The sequence below is a fragment of the Nymphalis io genome, chromosome 28, assembly GCF_905147045.1.
Source record: "Nymphalis io chromosome 28, ilAglIoxx1.1, whole genome shotgun sequence".
Taxonomy (NCBI): Eukaryota; Metazoa; Arthropoda; class Insecta; order Lepidoptera; family Nymphalidae; genus Nymphalis; species Nymphalis io.
Window position 1 is genome coordinate 6,436,755 of NC_065915.1, and position 17,663 is coordinate 6,454,417.

General features: G+C 37.1%; 1 protein-coding gene across 5 annotated transcripts in view; it reads left to right on the top strand.

The window, feature by feature from the left end:
• The window catches only part of LOC126779167 (R3H domain-containing protein 2-like), a 73,723-nt gene extending 61,360 nt beyond the window's left edge, over positions 1-12,363 (top strand). For 3 of the 5 annotated variants that reach the window (XM_050503050.1, XM_050503052.1, XM_050503053.1), the window contains 11 exons: positions 155-263; positions 1,231-1,307; positions 1,880-1,985; positions 2,634-2,703; positions 3,135-3,234; positions 3,690-3,836; positions 4,658-4,974; positions 5,307-5,386; positions 6,152-6,255; positions 7,079-7,127; positions 7,598-12,363. In XM_050503050.1, the coding sequence (XP_050359007.1) occupies positions 155-263; positions 1,231-1,307; positions 1,880-1,985; positions 2,634-2,703; positions 3,135-3,234; positions 3,690-3,836; positions 4,658-4,974; positions 5,307-5,386; positions 6,152-6,255; positions 7,079-7,127; positions 7,598-7,650 (1,212 nt within the window). In that variant the 3' untranslated portion in view covers positions 7,651-12,363. The remainder of the gene's footprint in view (positions 1-154; positions 264-1,230; positions 1,308-1,879; positions 1,986-2,633; positions 2,704-3,134; positions 3,235-3,689; positions 3,837-4,657; positions 4,975-5,306; positions 5,387-6,151; positions 6,256-7,078; positions 7,128-7,597) is intronic. The other 2 variants (XM_050503051.1, XM_050503054.1) reach the window with 2 other exon arrangements.
• The last annotated feature ends 5,300 nt before the right edge of the window (positions 12,364-17,663 follow it).

Below are 17,663 nucleotides of genomic sequence, written 5' to 3' on the forward strand. Positions count from 1 at the left end.
GTGGGTTTGTAAATATATAATATACGTTTTTTTTAAAAGTTGTTAATTTTAAATGATCGCGGGTTCAAACCCGTGCTCGAACCACAATTTTCAAATGTTCCAAAAACATTTCGACTTGTTAGTCTTTATATTGATATACATATATTATCCCCAGATAATCTCCCCCCAAACGATGGTGAACTACCATCAGCAAGAAGTCGCTGATATGCAGAACATGATGCAGGCAAAGGTCACTTCCATACCGATGCCGGATCCCAACATGCGTGAGTTGCATTCATTATAACACAGCCAATAATAATACATATGTATATATCTTGTATATAATATATATATATATATATATATATATATATATATTGAATGATAACTGCTGAGTATCTAGCAACCAGAAGTTGGTTTTACGTGCTCCGGAAAGCACGTTTTTGAATAATTGGTCCTTCGCCTGAACTCTTTTCGGTGATGTCGGATTATCAGAGTGACTGAATACAGAGTGCATTTATGTTTGACACGCTAAAACGCTAATGCGCTTTAATCTCCTGCGTAGTTAGCTAGATATCGTGATCAGAACCGGTCAGGAGGATCTCATGCCAAGTTTATCCGATTTGGAACACCAGCTGTAGGTCTAACCTGTAAGATCAAACCCGAAACGCACCTAAAAAGGTCGTGAAATGTCAGTAATATGCGACATTGACCCTAATAATCATAACATTTCAAGAATACACGCATCAAAATATTATATCACCATAAGTTGGGTGTCAACATTTCACACGCGAGTAAGGGACTTGTTACAGAATCGCACTGCTGGTCTTTTAACTGATCTGGCTTCCTAAAATAAATAAAAAAAAGCCTAAGAATTATATATATATAATAAAGCCGAGATGGCCTAGTGGTTAGAACGCGTGAACCTTAACCGATGATCGTGGGTTCAAACCCGGGCAAGCGCCATTGAATTTTTCATATGCTTAATTTGTGATTATAATTCATCTCCTGCTTGACGGTGAATGAAAACATCGTGAGGAAACCTGCATGTGTCTAATTTCATTGAAATTCTGCCACATGTGTATTCTACCAACCCGCATTGGAACAGCGTGGTGGAATAAGCTCCAAATCTTCTCCTCAAAAGGGAGAGGAGGCCTTAGTCCAGCAGTGGGACATTAATAGGCTGTTACTGTAATATATATATATATATATATATAATAACTTTTGTACCTAGCCTGTTGTTCGTCGCAGGTCCGATGTCGCTCACCAACATGGTGTACCCGGGCGTGCAGCACAACGCCTACCCTTTCATCAATGCCTGTCGAATCGTAAGTCTATTTATAATCTGTTCTGTAACCAGAGCGTTGGTAAATTTAAATGTGATGCTTTTGTTGCTGCATTTCGACCTTCATTGTTAAACTTTGACAAGGACTTGCCATCACACAGTTGACGACTTCGTATGGGCGAAATGGACGGCATGCTCTCGATGAGCAGATCACCTGGCCTTTTTTTTCTCCCCAAACTCTTTTAATTAATTGGTTTAAGTGTAACAAAAAACATTATATTTAAAAGAAAATATCCTTAAAAGTGATTAGGTGGTGCCGCTGGCTCTTTTATAACCGACATACCTGGGTGAGTACCACTCATCAGATATTCTAACGCTAAACAGCAATACTTAATATAGTTGCGTTCCGGTTTGAAGGGTGAGTGAGCCAGTGGAACTATAGACAAGGGACATAAGATCTTCGTTCTCAAGGTTGGTGGCGCTTTGGCGATGTAACATTCCTGGTCAATATTTCTTACATCGCCAATGTTTATAGGCGGTGGTGGCCACTTACCATCACGCGGCCCATTTGCCCACTTCTTATAACATATATATATATAACGTGTCTGTTTCCAGGATCAAACTCTGCAACCAGCTCAAATGTACCAACCGCTAGTCCAGCAGCCTGAGGAGCAGAAGCAGTTGACGTCGTCTCCTCACAACGATAACACGTTCAGGATCGGTGAGAATTTTTATTTTATTTTGTATGTACAATACGATAAATATTACATATGTCTAGCGGCCATATATGGTCGGGCCAATGTAATGTTATCCGGTTTTTCTATTAATCGCCCCAACGCCCGGTGACGCTGTAAAGGCCAATAGGGCCAACAGCATACACTCATTCAGAAAAAAAAAAAAAAAACAAAAAAAAAAGATACAAGATTGATCAAATTCATAGTACTGTAAACAGTGAAATATAGTTATTATTTCGTTCATCATTTGGTCCCTCCGAGTACTTCGGAAGTAAACAGTTTTTATCATACATATCGTCTTAAAATCGATTACATGTGTATCCATCAACCCGCTTCGGAGAAGCATGGTGGAATTATTTATTTATTTATGATGTACCAGCAATTACATCAATGCATACATAATTAATTTTGTTACCTTTTAATACCTAAATACAATATGCACTTATTATTTGGAAGAAATACATGTCATGTTACGCTACCAGATAACATCAAGATTTTCTAAAAACTATACAAAATGAAATTTAAACATATGTGTAAGCGTAAAAAACCAAGTTCGGTCACAATGAACTCCAAATCGGAGTAATTACAAGTGTTGGCTGCGCTGAGTGACGTCCAAGCCCCCCCCCCCCTTGCAGACCCGTCCTACCCGTTCGCGGCCGACGTGGGCGCGGCGTGCGGCGCGTGCGAGCCGGCGCCGCCCAGCGGGTACGCTCGCACTGTTTATTCCAGCGCTACCGTTTCGGGAACGATAGGGGTGACGTTTCAATGTCAACGACCGTGCGTAACGTATCTGACGCTTTGAGGGTTCAGTCGCAGGTACTGACTTATTTATTTTCATGTACCGCAGCAAATCTGTCACCCAATGTTTCGAGGCACATCTAGGAACATTATCGAACATTAGTGGGCCAGTGTACAGTGTAATTACAGGCAAAAGGGATGGTATATGGTTGATGGATCATTACCGTTCGAGGAAATGGCATATGCATTCATCAGGTGCACAGTTTGCTTGATTGTATTACAAAAAAAAAAATTAAAATGCTTTATAATATCGTGTTCAATCTAATGTTATATTTTAGAAATTTAACTTAAAAAAATCATAATTTTTGAGCCTAAATAGAAAAAAAAATGCTTTCCAGCTACAACGTATCGTACGGACAAGTGGACGTCCAGCCCGGTATGGTGCCGCAGTATTCGATACCGAACGTCCTGATCCAGCAACCCATGCAGCCGTATCCGGTAAGTTTCCTTAATGGAATAAGAGCAAATAACCCACTGCTGGGCTAATGCTTCTTTTACTTTTTGAGGAGAAACTTTCGAGAAAATTCCACCACGCTGCCCCTATATATATAATATAAATTTCTAATATGAAATTATAATATATTTTTAACAGATTTACAAAGTAATATATTTGTGAATAAATTAACTTCCCAATTTCTTGTCAATTCTCTTGTCTTGTCAAGTCTATTCGACGAATTGAAATTTAATAAAAATAAAATTACACTTCACTTAAGTTTATTTATGCCTTATTCACACCTCACAAATGAAACAATCTCCTTAAGATCGTCGCATCATATGACAAAATTCGTTTCACCACAAATATAAAATGTAACAAAATAATACAGAAAACGCCTAGGACTAAACAAAATAAGAGTACTTTGGTATTTTTTTCTTGAGCTATTTCATGTTTCCAGTACCAAGAACAAATGCCACTCCAATGGCAGAGCATCCAGCCAACCGTGCCAATGAACGCTCCGGCTGCACCGAAAGTGATGCTGCACGATCTGTACCCGCTGGTGTATCCGAATGTGTACCAGCCTTACAACATAGTTTACCCACAGGTAATTTACAAATTTATTTACAAATAAATAAATATAGTAATAAATATATATATATTTGGGAACTCAACATGATATACAAGGTAAAATATATATGGAATATTAATAATGTCCTCCAGACCGATTTCGTTCACGGCGGCCAATCTCAAGAGAGATTAGCCAACTGCGCAGGAGATATTATAGTGCAAAAGTGTGTGCGCAAACACAGGTGCACTCTCTATTCCCTAACTCTCTTAATCCGACGGGACGGCAATTCGACTCGACCGGAAAGAGTTCAGACGCAGGACCAACGGCTTTACGTGCTTTCCGAGGCACGGAAGTGTACACACTTCCAACTTTCAGACTCCGGGCTGCTACTGAGAATTTTCTGACAGAAAAACCCAATAACTTTTTATTAGTCCGACCTGGGAATTGAATCCAGGACCTCCGGATCTATAGCTTTCATCAAGCCACTAGACCAACGCGGCAGTCAAATATTACAAAGTATAACTATTACTAAAACATTATTTTAAAAAAAATATACGTGTCACACTACACTTACTATCGAGTAATACAGTCGAATCATTCAAATATTGAAAAAAATGTTAAGATAAACTATTCCAATTATAAAGTAATATTTTTGTCTCAAAAGTTTTATTCGACCATGACAATATGACACATGGCATATGACACGGGAGTACACATTCAATTTCCAGATTCTGATATTCCAGATCCCTACCTCGAGTTTGAACCCAGGGCCTCGAGATCTGCGGCTTTATATCTGTACTAACGAAGCAGTCATTGGATTACCACAATTATATTATCGATAAAATAAATTCCCGCAGGTGTTACCCCAGCAATATCCATTCGTCCAGCCGGTGTATCCGATAGTGGACAAACAGAGCGAGATCAGGCGGAACAGCTTCCCGCGACCGAAGCGCAATCCCTCTCGACCGCAAATACTTTTCGGCGAAGAGAAGAGATACGAGGATATGAAGAACGAGGAGCGGCCGAGCGACATCACGCTGAAGATACAGCAGATAAAGGAGCAGATGGCGCAGGTGAACACCGGTAATAGGGGCAGGAACGACTGGCGGCGGAGGAACAGCGGCAGCGGGATACTGGGCAGCTACCCCGTGCACTACAACGGGAGAGTCATGGGGTGAGGTCTAATGTGAACATACTACTACTAGTAGCAGAGCTAAGGCCTCCTCTCCCTTTTGAGGAGAAGGTTTGGAGCTTATTCCACCACGCTGCTCCAGTGCGAGTTGGTGGAATACACATGTGGCAGAATTTCAGTGAAATTAGACACATGCAGGTTTCCTCACGATGTTTCCCTTCACCGTATAGTACGAGATGAATTATAATCAAAAATGAAGCACATGAAAATTCAGTGGTGCTTGCCCGGGTTTGAACCCACGATCATCGGTTAAGATTCACACATTCTTACCACTGGGCCGTCTCGGCTTTTTAAATAGTATATTATTTTTCCAGAAGACCAAACGAAGATAGTCGTCTGACAGCGGCCCAAGCTATTGTTAACTCATTACGGAATATGCAAATTAAGAACAACTGTAAGTACATATACTATTCCATTTGCATGAGATAGATATACAAACTTTATTGAATTACTAAGTGGTAGGGCTTTGTGCAAGCTCGTCTGGGTAGGTACCACCCACTCATCAGATATTCTACCGCAAAACAGCAGTACTTGGTATTGTTGTGTTCCGGTTTGAAGGGTGAGTGAGTCAGTGTAACTACAGGTACAAGGGATATAACACCTTCGTTCCCAAGGGTGGTGATTGTATTGGCGATGTATGGAATGGTTAATACTTCTTACATCGCCAATGTCTATGGGCGGTGGAGACCACTTAACATCAGGTGGCCCATTTGCCCGTTCCTCTACCTATAACATAAAAAACCTTTTATATATATATGGCATTCGTTAACAGCTTTGCAATATTATACATTACAAACAATTCTTCATTTATGACTCAACGCTATTTCATTAAATAACTCCTTTAATTTTATATTCAAATTGTCACGAATAAATAAGGAATACAATCAGATGATATTTATGGGTTCGTGTCTGCTATAAAGATTTCATGTCAATTTAGGGTCGAAACTTGTTCACTCGTTGCTCCTCCGGCGACTGGAATCGATTCTTATATAAATATAAAAACAAAACAGAGATAGGTCCAAAACCGCTCGCTACAATTTCATTTAGATTATTTGTATAATATTAGTTAGAAGTCGAAGTACGTGCGGCCGCGTCCTCGCGCGACGCCGTAATGTGTTTGTCGGTGTGACTGATACCGACCCCCCCCCCCTCCCCCCAGACGAGCCGCGTCGCTTCGAGCCGCGCGCCGAGCGGCCAGACGCGCGGCCGCGGCGCCACGAGCGAGACGTGCGCGACGCGCCGCGCGCCTGCCTCGTGCGACAGGTATGACATGTATGGCGGTCCGTCGGCGTGGTTGGTAGATACTCGCCTTTCACGCCGAAGGTCGTGATTCCCACCCAGGACAGATTTGTGTTCATCAACACTACTGCTGTAACCACTGTTACGCACACGTTCTTATTATCTGTTTATAATTATTCATCTCGACCTTGTTAGGAATGTATATAATAAATACAACTAAATTGTCTATGGCTGCATCTAATATAATCTATAATAGATTTTTGATAAGGCGCCACTGAGCTACGCGTATCTTGGTATGGTTCGATTCCCACCCAGGACAGACATTTGTGTGCATGAGCATGTCTGTTTGTCCCGAGTCTGGGTGTAATTATCTATATAAGTATGTAGTTACAAAAGAAAAATAGTATATGTAGTATATCAGTTGTCTGCTCTCCATAGCACAAGCTCTGCTTAGTTCGGGATCAGATGGCCGTGTGTGAATAATGTCCCAGGATATTATTATTATTATGTACAGTAACAGCCTGTTAATGTCCCACTGCAGGGCTAAGGCCTCCTCTACCTTTTGAGGAGACGGTTTGGAGCTTATTCCACCATGCTCCTCCAATGCTGGTTGGTGGAATACACATGTGGCAGAATTTCATTAAAATTAGACACATGCAGGTTTTCTCGCGTTTTCCTTCACCGACAAGCACGAGATGAATTATAAACACAAATTAAGCACTATTAGATATACATATATTTTAAATTTATCAAACTTTACAATAGTATTATATTTCACAAAGCTTAGACACCAATCAGATGTTCAGTGGTGATCATTTACTTCATAAAGACAAATGTTTATTTGTAGATGTCGCCGGGAACTTGGTGCAGGCGGTCGCCGGCTCCTTTCCCTCCAGGTGAATATATTTATTTACATATGACTTGAGATAATTGAATATTTTAAAAATAAAATAATCTATTTTATTTTCAAGTTATTTCGATGGCTTAACAGCGAATATTTAAGCAAGAAGTAATCACTTACTTGCTTACTTTATATTACATAATAGAACAGCTTATATATGAAGTTACTACATTACATATTATTGTACTCGTAAATGAGGCCAAAATAGAAATATACATACATACATACATAATAGTTAAACAAATATATTACATTATAAAGTAAAAGATTACTAAGCTTCGTTTATCAGCTGGATTAGTTAAATAGAACAGACAGCCAGAATGTCAGTGTTTTTAAACACCAACGCTTAAAACTAAGGCCGACAGTTTAACTTATAATAAGCTTTTAGTAATTATTAAAATGATATTCAAAGATATCAAATATATTTATAAAATAATTAATATAATAATCTGTTTTTTTTTTCAGCGTTTAACCAACCGCGTAGACCACATCCGGACGCCAGGAACGGTAGACGTTAAGCGAACGAACAAACACTCATACAATAGTTTACCTACAAACATATCCTACAGTCCTTTGATAGAGAATATATTATCTGTAACTCGGTGTTGTCATTTAAAAAGTAATATTGCCATTTTAAAATATACCAAAAATTAAATAGTAACTCTTGTCGTTTCTTAAAAAAAAAACCATATATTTTTCTCGTGGTTGGTTATATTTTCCGTAATATATTTTCTATCAAATAAGATTTTTTTTTTTCGTCAATAATCGGGACACGCCATGTGAAACACGCACACACATATTTTAATTGCGTCTGAATTAAATTATACTTATTACCAAAAAAAAAAAATATTATTTCACAATAAAAAAAATTAAATATATTTTGACGCATAGTATATTCTAAACGACACAATATCATAATAAAGGCGAATACAAACGGAGCGCTTGAGACGATAGTTCTTGTTTAAGAAAATATTTAAATTATTTTTGCATAACTAAAATATATGTTCCATATTAGATGGCCCTGTGGTAAGAACACGTGAATCTTAACCGATGATCGTGGGTTCAAACCCGGGCAAGCACCACTGAATTTTCATGTGCTTAATTTGTGATTATAATTCATCTCGTGCTTTACGGTGAAGGAAAACATCGTGAGGAAACCTGCACGTGTCTAATTTCACTGAAGTTCTGCCACATGTGAATTCCACCAACCCGCATTGGAGCAGCGTGGTGGAATAAGCTCCAAACCTTCTCCTCAAAAAGAGGAGAGGAGGCCTTTAGCACAGCAGTGGGACATTCACAGGCTGTTACGGTTACGGATGTTCCATATTAAAATATACAAATATACTTTAACAAATAATTTTGAAGATTAGTAGAGTATTATTAAAATACACTCGCTGGTGGTTTTGTGCAAGGCCGTTTTAATAGATACAAATCATCAGATACTCTACCGCGAAAAGCAATACTTAGTATTGTTGTGTTCCGATTTGAAGGGTGAGTGAGCCAGTACAAGCACAACGGAAGCTTGCTGGTGCAGCGGCGATGAAAATAATGGGTAACATTTCTTACATCGCAAAAGTCTACGGACAGTAATGACATGCCGTTAAGTGGTCCCATCGCTCGTCGCCCAACAGAAAAAAAAAATCACCAAGAACGCATTTTTTTATACTATCAGTGAACACGGACTAAACACAATAAGCGGTCAAATGGTTATTTTACAGCAGCATGGCTTCTCCTTAAAAAAAAAAAGAGTTACTACTCAGATTATAATATACTTCAGTAATACACTATAGTATTTGTCATTGCTAGTTGATGGATACCGTAACAGCCTGTGAATGTCCCACTGCTGGGCTAAAGGCCTCTCCTCTTATTGAGGAGAAGGCTAGGAGCTTATTCCACCACGCTGCTCCAATGCGGGTTGGTGGAATACACATGTGGCAGAATTTCAGTGAAATTAGACACATGCAGGTTTCCTCGCGATGTTTTTCTTCACCGTAAAGCACGAGATGTATTATAATTACAAATTAAGCACATGAAAATTCAGTGGTGCTTGCCCGGGTTTGAACCCACGATCATCGCTTAAGATTCACGCGTTCTTACCACTGGGCCATCTCGGATACATCACATGGATACATGTGACAGAATTTCATCCGTAATATATGAATTTCTTTTCTTTGACAATTAAAACCGACATACAGTTCTGATACGCTTAGAAAAGATTTAATATTAAAGCGGCGTTTAAAACGCGACGTTCGAAACGCTCTGTCTGTATTCCACCTACGGAAGCTTCACATACATTATAGATCTCACGAAAGCGAACTAGTCATTTTTTTTTTATAATAAACTACTTTAGGCTTAAATATTTGCTTTAGGTTCACACACTGTACACACACATATATTTCAATGTCCGTTTCAACGTGTCTGATGTAAATTGTTTTTTTTTTTTTGTTGTTATTTATAATGCCAACAGATTATAAATATAAAAATAAAAGCATTTGTAGTCAAGGAACATTTCTTGCAAATGTTAGTTAATGCCTGTGTTACACATGATTTTATTATATAAGTCTTGTTTAGGGGGTGGGGGCTTGATTAGTTAAACAACTGTTCTCTTCTTTCGAATGTCAAATCAATGATGCTAGAAAGAGATAAATCATTGTTTAACTGATTACCCTCTAAACGACGTTTATAAATAAGGTCGTGAATTTAAATAAAACATGGTAAGATCTATAGGGGTCGTCCCGTATATTTATATAAATATCCATGGTGATCAGTCAGTGTGCTCAACGCCATCTAGTGGTGAGATGCAGCAAAGTAATAAAAAATTAATCACAAAAAGATATCTATCTCTCTCTCACAAACAAATATAACTAACTGCAATTCGTATTTATATAATTAAAAATATAGAAATTTACTTCCATTTACAGTGCAAATAAGTCTTTTTAATAGTAAATGAATGCCTTTGATTACAAAATCTAGCACTTGTTAACCTTCAAGGTACAACGCAATTCGTATCAAAAACATAATTTGTGTTATCACAGTGGCTTACATACCTCATGACATTAATTTCAATCACTCGTGATAAATAAAAAAACGAGATGATAATGATCGAAATTAAATATATAGGAAATGTACTTTGACTGTTAAAATCCTTATTTTTTCCTCATAATATTAAATAAAGTTGATTTTAAATGAACTCTTATAATTTTATTTAATTAAAATCGCAATGTGTCGTACTCTAACCATTTCTTTTTTTTTTCATGCCTAATTTTGTCTTCAACTGTCGACAAATTATATAAAAAATTAATGTATTTATTATTTAAAAATAGCAACATTATCACTTCATTCGTTAATTTTTTTTTTAATATTTTCTAAGTATTTTTCTTAAAAAAGTACATAGGGATGAAAAATTATATAATATATTCATAAAAGCCAATACACGAAGTTGTACGTCCAGTGTTGCCATATGAAGGTGCGTTATAAATGCATGAATGAGTATTTGATATTCAATCTTGTCTATAGACATAGAGAACGAACGGATCGTTTCAAGTTCAACATCAAGTAAATATACCTGAAAATGAGTAAGGGAGACAGAACGATCGTCAGGTTTCAGTCTTTATCACCTACTACGGTGTATTGGTTGGTTGGTTGAAAATGACAAATCACATAATCAAAGATCCCCATTGATAGTCAATTTTCTTTTCGCTGCCATTTCTAGTTTATGATTGGTGTTATTATGTGTGTTCCCCCTAGGGAGGCTCCACTGATTGGGTACATCTTTTCTATGGATTTGTCAAATTTATAATTCGTCTGTTCTCTTTGTCTATAATCTCTACATTAAGCTATGGTGTATACTTTTTTTTTCGTAATTCTATAATCAACATACTATATAAATAAAACAATTTCAATACGGACTTTGAAATAGCACAATAATGAAAAAATCTGAACACAGTGTCCCAGAGTGTACAGTTAAGTCGAGTATTCTCATATGGAACGATCCTTGCTTATATAATCGGTTTCCAACAAGTGGACACAGTGCTACAGTACAATTACACGTTAAACAGTACCCACCTTGGTTATAAACGTTGGTTAGCCTTTCAATTAAACTCTATCTCTTTTTGTCATTATTGATTTGACATTCGAAAGAAAAAGACAGAATTGTTGAATCACTCGCTAAGCAGCGTTTATAATTAAGATTGTATTATATTAAGATAATTATAGTTATATAGAACTGTCGTACGCTTTATTAACATATATTTACCTTAATATACATAATATGTTATTTGTACATTTATATTTTTTTAATTTCAGTAATGGCAGCTTCTACAAGTTCTTTCTCATCTTTTTAAAAATTACTATGTATAGATTAAAAAGAGTTTTTGGGTTGGTTTTTTTTAAATAAGTGTTGCTATTGTTCAAGTATTACGTATGGAATTTGAAAGTTCATTTTTTGTTTTAAAGGGTAACATCATAAATTCTACATAATAAAATTATATTAATAATATTAGTAAAAAAACAAGTGGTCTATGAATTTAAGTTAATACAAACAAATATAATTCCTACATTTATATGTTTAAGATAGTATACAAGGTTTTTTTTAAATTTGTCAAAGATCTCACGTAATACTAGAATATTAAGAGCAATTGAAATTCGAATGTCCATTATCGAAAATATTTTACTCATATTATTGTTGTCCTATAATAATAGTTAATTAAATTACTTCCGATAAAAAAATAATATTATTAAATATTATCACGTACCGAAATTATTTATTATTAATATATAAAGAAATGTATTTTCTTATATTTTGCTTAAAGATAATTAATTGACAACATGCACACATTATTACCTCAACTTCATGTGTACATAGGTTTTGTTATTTTACATATAAATAACATACTATAATATAAATATATACTAGAAATCTTGTAAAGGATTAGGTTTACATTTGTCATACGAAAATGGTCTTTATACTATTACATTAAAGACTGTTTTCGTGACTTTTAAATATCTAAATGGTTGTCTTTAGAAGTTCGCGCTTATTGTCTCGGTGTTAGATTCGTTATCTGTTTAGCGTTTCGTTTATTTAATCTGTGCACGCTGGCTACTTATTGGAACTGTCAATGTGACAGTGACAGCTGTCAAAGTAAGGCAAAGTCCCGTAGATTGTATTTACATTGAGATTATTGTAACATGTAGAGTATATTATTGTTAATATTAAAGATTTTAGCATATAATTGTGTCTTTTATTTAATTACTAGCTACAAGCCGTCCGCTACCGATATTAATTTCATAAAGGTCTCAATACTAACTAATGTAGGCGGCCGGACAAATATATGCGGAAGGTCCACCACCCATAGATATTGGTGCTGAAAGAAAAATTAAACATTACTTTTTAAGAGGTGTACGTAGTAGCAGTAAAATAAAACTATAAAAACAGCTCTTTCAAGAGCTTGACAATACGTCATACGTCATTGCATGCTGCTTCTTGTTTCAAATAAACAGTTCTTTTCAGAGCTATTCATTGTTTCAAACGAAGACGTCATATAATGAGGCATGCGTGGCGTGTGTATTCTTGTTGCTAATCGTACTGCTACACTTCCAACGCCATTGCACCACCGACCTTAGGAACTAACTTATTTCCCTTATATCTGTAGTTACTGGCCAATTATTTTCCCATAACTATGACAATTAAATATCAATGATTTAACTTACCTCGGAGCCTAGAAGAATAAACACGAACATCTTCGTAACGTAAATATTAGATATCTGTAGTTTATATATAATACACGTAGTACATTAAAAAATACTAGCAATTCTTGTTTTTAGTGATTTACTCATATTTATCGTAGTTGTCGCGCTTCAAGTTTGAGAGTGACATTATAATATTAACGGAATGCTGGTTAAATAGTCACAAACCTTTTCCTACTATTGATAACTATGATTATTATTACTCGAGTAATTGCCTTAATCAAAACGATGGTATAGTCACATACGTGAAAAAAGACATAAAATGTTCTATAACGGAACCCGAAGCAATAGGAGGCAACTTTTTACTTATTAAAATTGAACCAGACATATTCATTTTGGCTATTTATAGATCCCCGTCCATACGTTTACATAGAACGATATGTCACTAAAATATGAGAGAGGACACTGATTTCTGTAATACAGGTCTTTTAGCCTAGCTCAGAAACGTCGTCAGGGATGTCATTATACTTTGTAACTTTTTATGTGAATAAAGATTATTTATTATTATTATTTGTATCTTTTTTTATATCTCCCTTTTAACAGGGGTAACTTAACTATCACGCGGGCCATGACCAAGCGTGATAGGTTTGTTAAATATTAAATTGACAATGGTATGTGAGGAACTTTCGTGTAAGACGTGTGGTGTTCAGTATGACTGTTTTTTGTAAAAGTGCGAGAGTGGACTTGGACATTTGGAGAATATCGAGATTAGTCTTCAGTGTTTTTGGGATAACGCCTGTACTGGAGAGAATGATTGGTAAATTTTCACTGTGTTTATTGACTATTGTTTTTTAATTTCATTAGCCAATTTTATGTATTTTATTACTTTTTCATTGTATGTACTGAGTAGATTGTGTGTGTTACATACTGCAATATCGACTATATAAACTATTTTGTTGTTTTTGTATACCACTGTTATATCCGGTCTATTGTAATATATGGTTTGGTCGGTGATGATCGTTCGATCCCAGTAGATTTTATAATAATTAATTTCTAGAACTTTACAGGGTTGGTATTGGTGAATTATTGCTGCTACTTGGTCATGACTGTGCTTACAATCAGTTTGGACGATTGACTTGCAAGCACGGGTTATGTGTTTAATCGTTTCTGAACTGCTTTGGCAACGTCTACAAAAATCAGTCGGTAAATTAGCTGTGCGAATAATATGTTTCTGATAGTTTCGGGTGTCTATTACTTGATCTTGTATGGCTGCGTTAGCGGGGCAATACAATAAAAATTCCAAGTCCTGTAGGAAGGCATACACGAGAGCGAATGCACAGCGCATTGTACAGATTGGTCATGACCTTATTTCGCATCCTAGGGGCTCCCGTAGCTTCTGGCGTCTGACCAAGTCTGTGCAAAACAATTTCTGCCAACCTTCGCTGCCACCGCTCAGAAATCCGGACGGATCACTAGCTCACAGTCCGCAGGAGAAAGCCGATCTCCTGGCTAAACTCTTTGCCAATAACTCCGTGATCGATGATTGTAGTGCGCTGCCACCAATAATACCTTCATGTGGCTACACGATGCCTGACATCAAAATCAGGCAATGTGATGTGCGTGCGGAGCTGCAATCACTTGATATACGGAAAGCTAGCGGTCCCGATGGAATACCAGCCATAGTGCTGGAGAAGTGCGCGGCGGCTATCTCCTGTGTTAGCGCGACTGTTCCAACTTTCTCTCTCTTCGGGATGTGTGCCGGAGGCTTGGAGAAGAGCTAATGTGCAAGCGGTTTCCAAAAAAGGGGATCGTTCTGACCCGGCAAATTATCGACCAATAGCTGTCACCTCAGTACTTTGTAAGGTGATGGAACAGATTCTAAACAACCAACTGATCCATTACCTAGAAGATCACTGTCTAATTAATGATCGTCAGTACGGGTTTCGACCAAAACGGTCCACAGGTGATCTTCTAGCGTACGTAACGCACCTCTGGGGTGAAGCTATCGACAAGCATGGAGAATCGTTGGCTGTCAGCCTCGATATCTCCAAGGCTTTCGACAGGGTCTGGCACAGAAGTCTTCTCTCCAAGCTGCCGGCATATGGTTTGCCTGCTCAGCTATGCACCTGGATTGCCAGCTTCCTACACAAGCGTAGCCTTCGTGTTTTAGTTGATGGTTGCGCTTCACAATTCTATGTAGTGAATGCTGGGAACATACATTGCTATGCAGACGATAGTACAGTGCATGGTGGATACCACGGACGCGCAGTGGCTGGGCGAGCGGAAACTGAGGAGAGGCGGGAGAATGTTGTCGTTGAACTCGATAGGACGTTAGAGCTCATCGCCAAATGAGGTTCTGATAATCTTGTTGAGTTTAATGCCAAGAAAACACAGGTATGCGCTCTCACAGCGAAAAAGTCACCATTTTCCCCTCTTCCCTCCCTCTGTGGCACACCGCTGATGATACAAAGCAAAATCGCCATGCTGGGGATAGACGTTCGCTGCGACCTTAGTCCAAGGGATTACATCGAGGCTATTATAAAAACAGCTTCATGGAAACTCGGAGTTCTGAACAAGGTGAGGCGTTTTTTCACGCCACAACAACTGTGCCTGTTATACAAAACACAGGTACGGTCTTGCGTTGAATATTGCTCGCACCTTTGGGATGGCTCCGCTAAGTACCTACTGGAGCCCTTGGACCGGTTGCAGCGACGTGCACTACGCATTATTGGCGACGTAAAGGTCACAAACACCCTTGAACCTTTAAAATTGCGGCGCGAGATAGCAGCACTGAGCGCTTTCTATCGACTCTATCACGGCGAGAGCTCTGAGGAATTATTCTCTCTAATTCCTGCTTCCCCCTTCCTTCTTAAGTCCACGCGAGCTGGTTCTCGATGTCACCGCCAAACTGTGACATCAATTCCATCGCGCACAAAGAAATTTGGCAACTCCTTTCGGCTCGATGTCTTCCATGCAATGACTTTTGTGACCACATACTTATTTTTTGTTCTTTATTAATTATTTGTTCGCTTGATTGTTTATTTCTATTATGTAGGTTAAGTGGAGTGAATATTTTATCAATTTCAGTTATGTATTTATGCATTGGAGTACTTTCTGCCTTATCATGAAAGAACTTTCTCATCTTAGCTATGAGACTATTGTGCAAATTATGTATATCAATGAAACCTCTTCCTCCTTCACCGCGTGGTAGTGTGAGTCTCTGTATACAATTTTGGGGTGATGTTTCCTGTGTGTGGTCATATGTGTGTTTATTATTCGCTGTAGTTTTTGTTGATCAGTTTTAGACCAATTTATAATTTCGAAGGAATATGTGAGTAATGGTATTGCATAGGTATTAATTGCTTTTGTGCTGTTGCGTGAATTTAAATGTGTTTTTAATATTTGATTTAGCCATTAAACTTCTGTATCAATTCTTTTTTTATTTGTTTGTGTTTTATTTGCTTAGACTGGTGAAATCCTAAATACTTATAAGTGCTCACTTCATCCATTGCTTCTATTTGTTCTCCCGTTTCTAATATATATGTATTTGGTTCCGTTTTCCCCCTATTTATTGAATGCATTTTACATTTAACAACCCCAAAGAGCATTTGTATGTCCGTAGAAAAAGATTGTGTGACGTCTGTTAGTTTTATAAGTTCGACTTTAGTAGTTCCATAGATCTTTATATCGTCCATGTACATTAAATGGGAAATAACACAGTTTGTGCCATTATGTTTTAGCTTGAAACCAGCATTAGTATTATTAAGTAAATTGGAAAGGGGGTTGAGTGCCATACAAAACCATAACGGACTAAGTTCATCTCCCTGAAATATTCCTCTTTGTATTTTAATCTGATCAGTAGTAATTGATTACGTTATTCTGGTAAACTTTAAGTGTGGTTTGCCACTGAGGCATTATACAAACTAAAAAAAATTATAAGTACCGGGTCGATCTTATAAAGTTGAAGTACATGTAGAAGCCAACTGTGAGGTACCGAATCAAACGCCTTCTTATAATCGACATACATTGTGTAGATATTTCGTTTGCTGGTCAGTGCCTGTTTCATTACTATTGTATCTATAACCAATTGTTCTTTACATCCTTGACTAATTTTCCTACAACCTTTTTGTTGTTCTGCTAAAATTTTATATGCTTCTAAGTGCTGACAAATGATTTCGCTAGTACATCCTGTAATTATTTTATATATTGTTTCTAATCATGTGGTCTATAATTTGCAGGATTTTTAAGGTCTGATTCTTTAGGGAGCATGTAGGTAATTCCAGTTGTTAAAAACTTTGGTATAGTTTCTGGTGATTTGATGAATTGACGTATGTGATTATGAATGTATGGATAGATACAAGTGAGTTTCTTAAGCAAAAAATTATGTATGTTATCAGTACCAGGAGCTTTCCAGTTATGTGTGCGTTTGATAATCTGAGTGAACGTTTCTATTGGTATGTCTTTAAAATTCATTTGCTCTATATGCGTATTATCTCCGATGTTCTAAAGCCAGTTGGCGTTTGCATTATGTTGGACTGGATTTCACCAAAATTCGTGAAGTTTTTGTGGTATGGTGTATTCAGTGTTTTGAGTTAAAGTGTTCTGATTATGTGTCCTAAATTTCTGTAAAATGTTCTTTCATTATTTGTGAATATCAAATTTTGTTGTTTTCTATGTGTACATGTTAAGTATCGTTTAAGCCTTTTAGATGCGGCATTTAGTTTTTGTTTTATTGTGTCAAGAAAATGTTCTAATTCAATATTTGGTTCCTCGTATTGACTGTGGGTTTTATACTTTACTTTAATATCTTCTACGGTTTTGATTACTCTCTGGTTTCTATTACCTG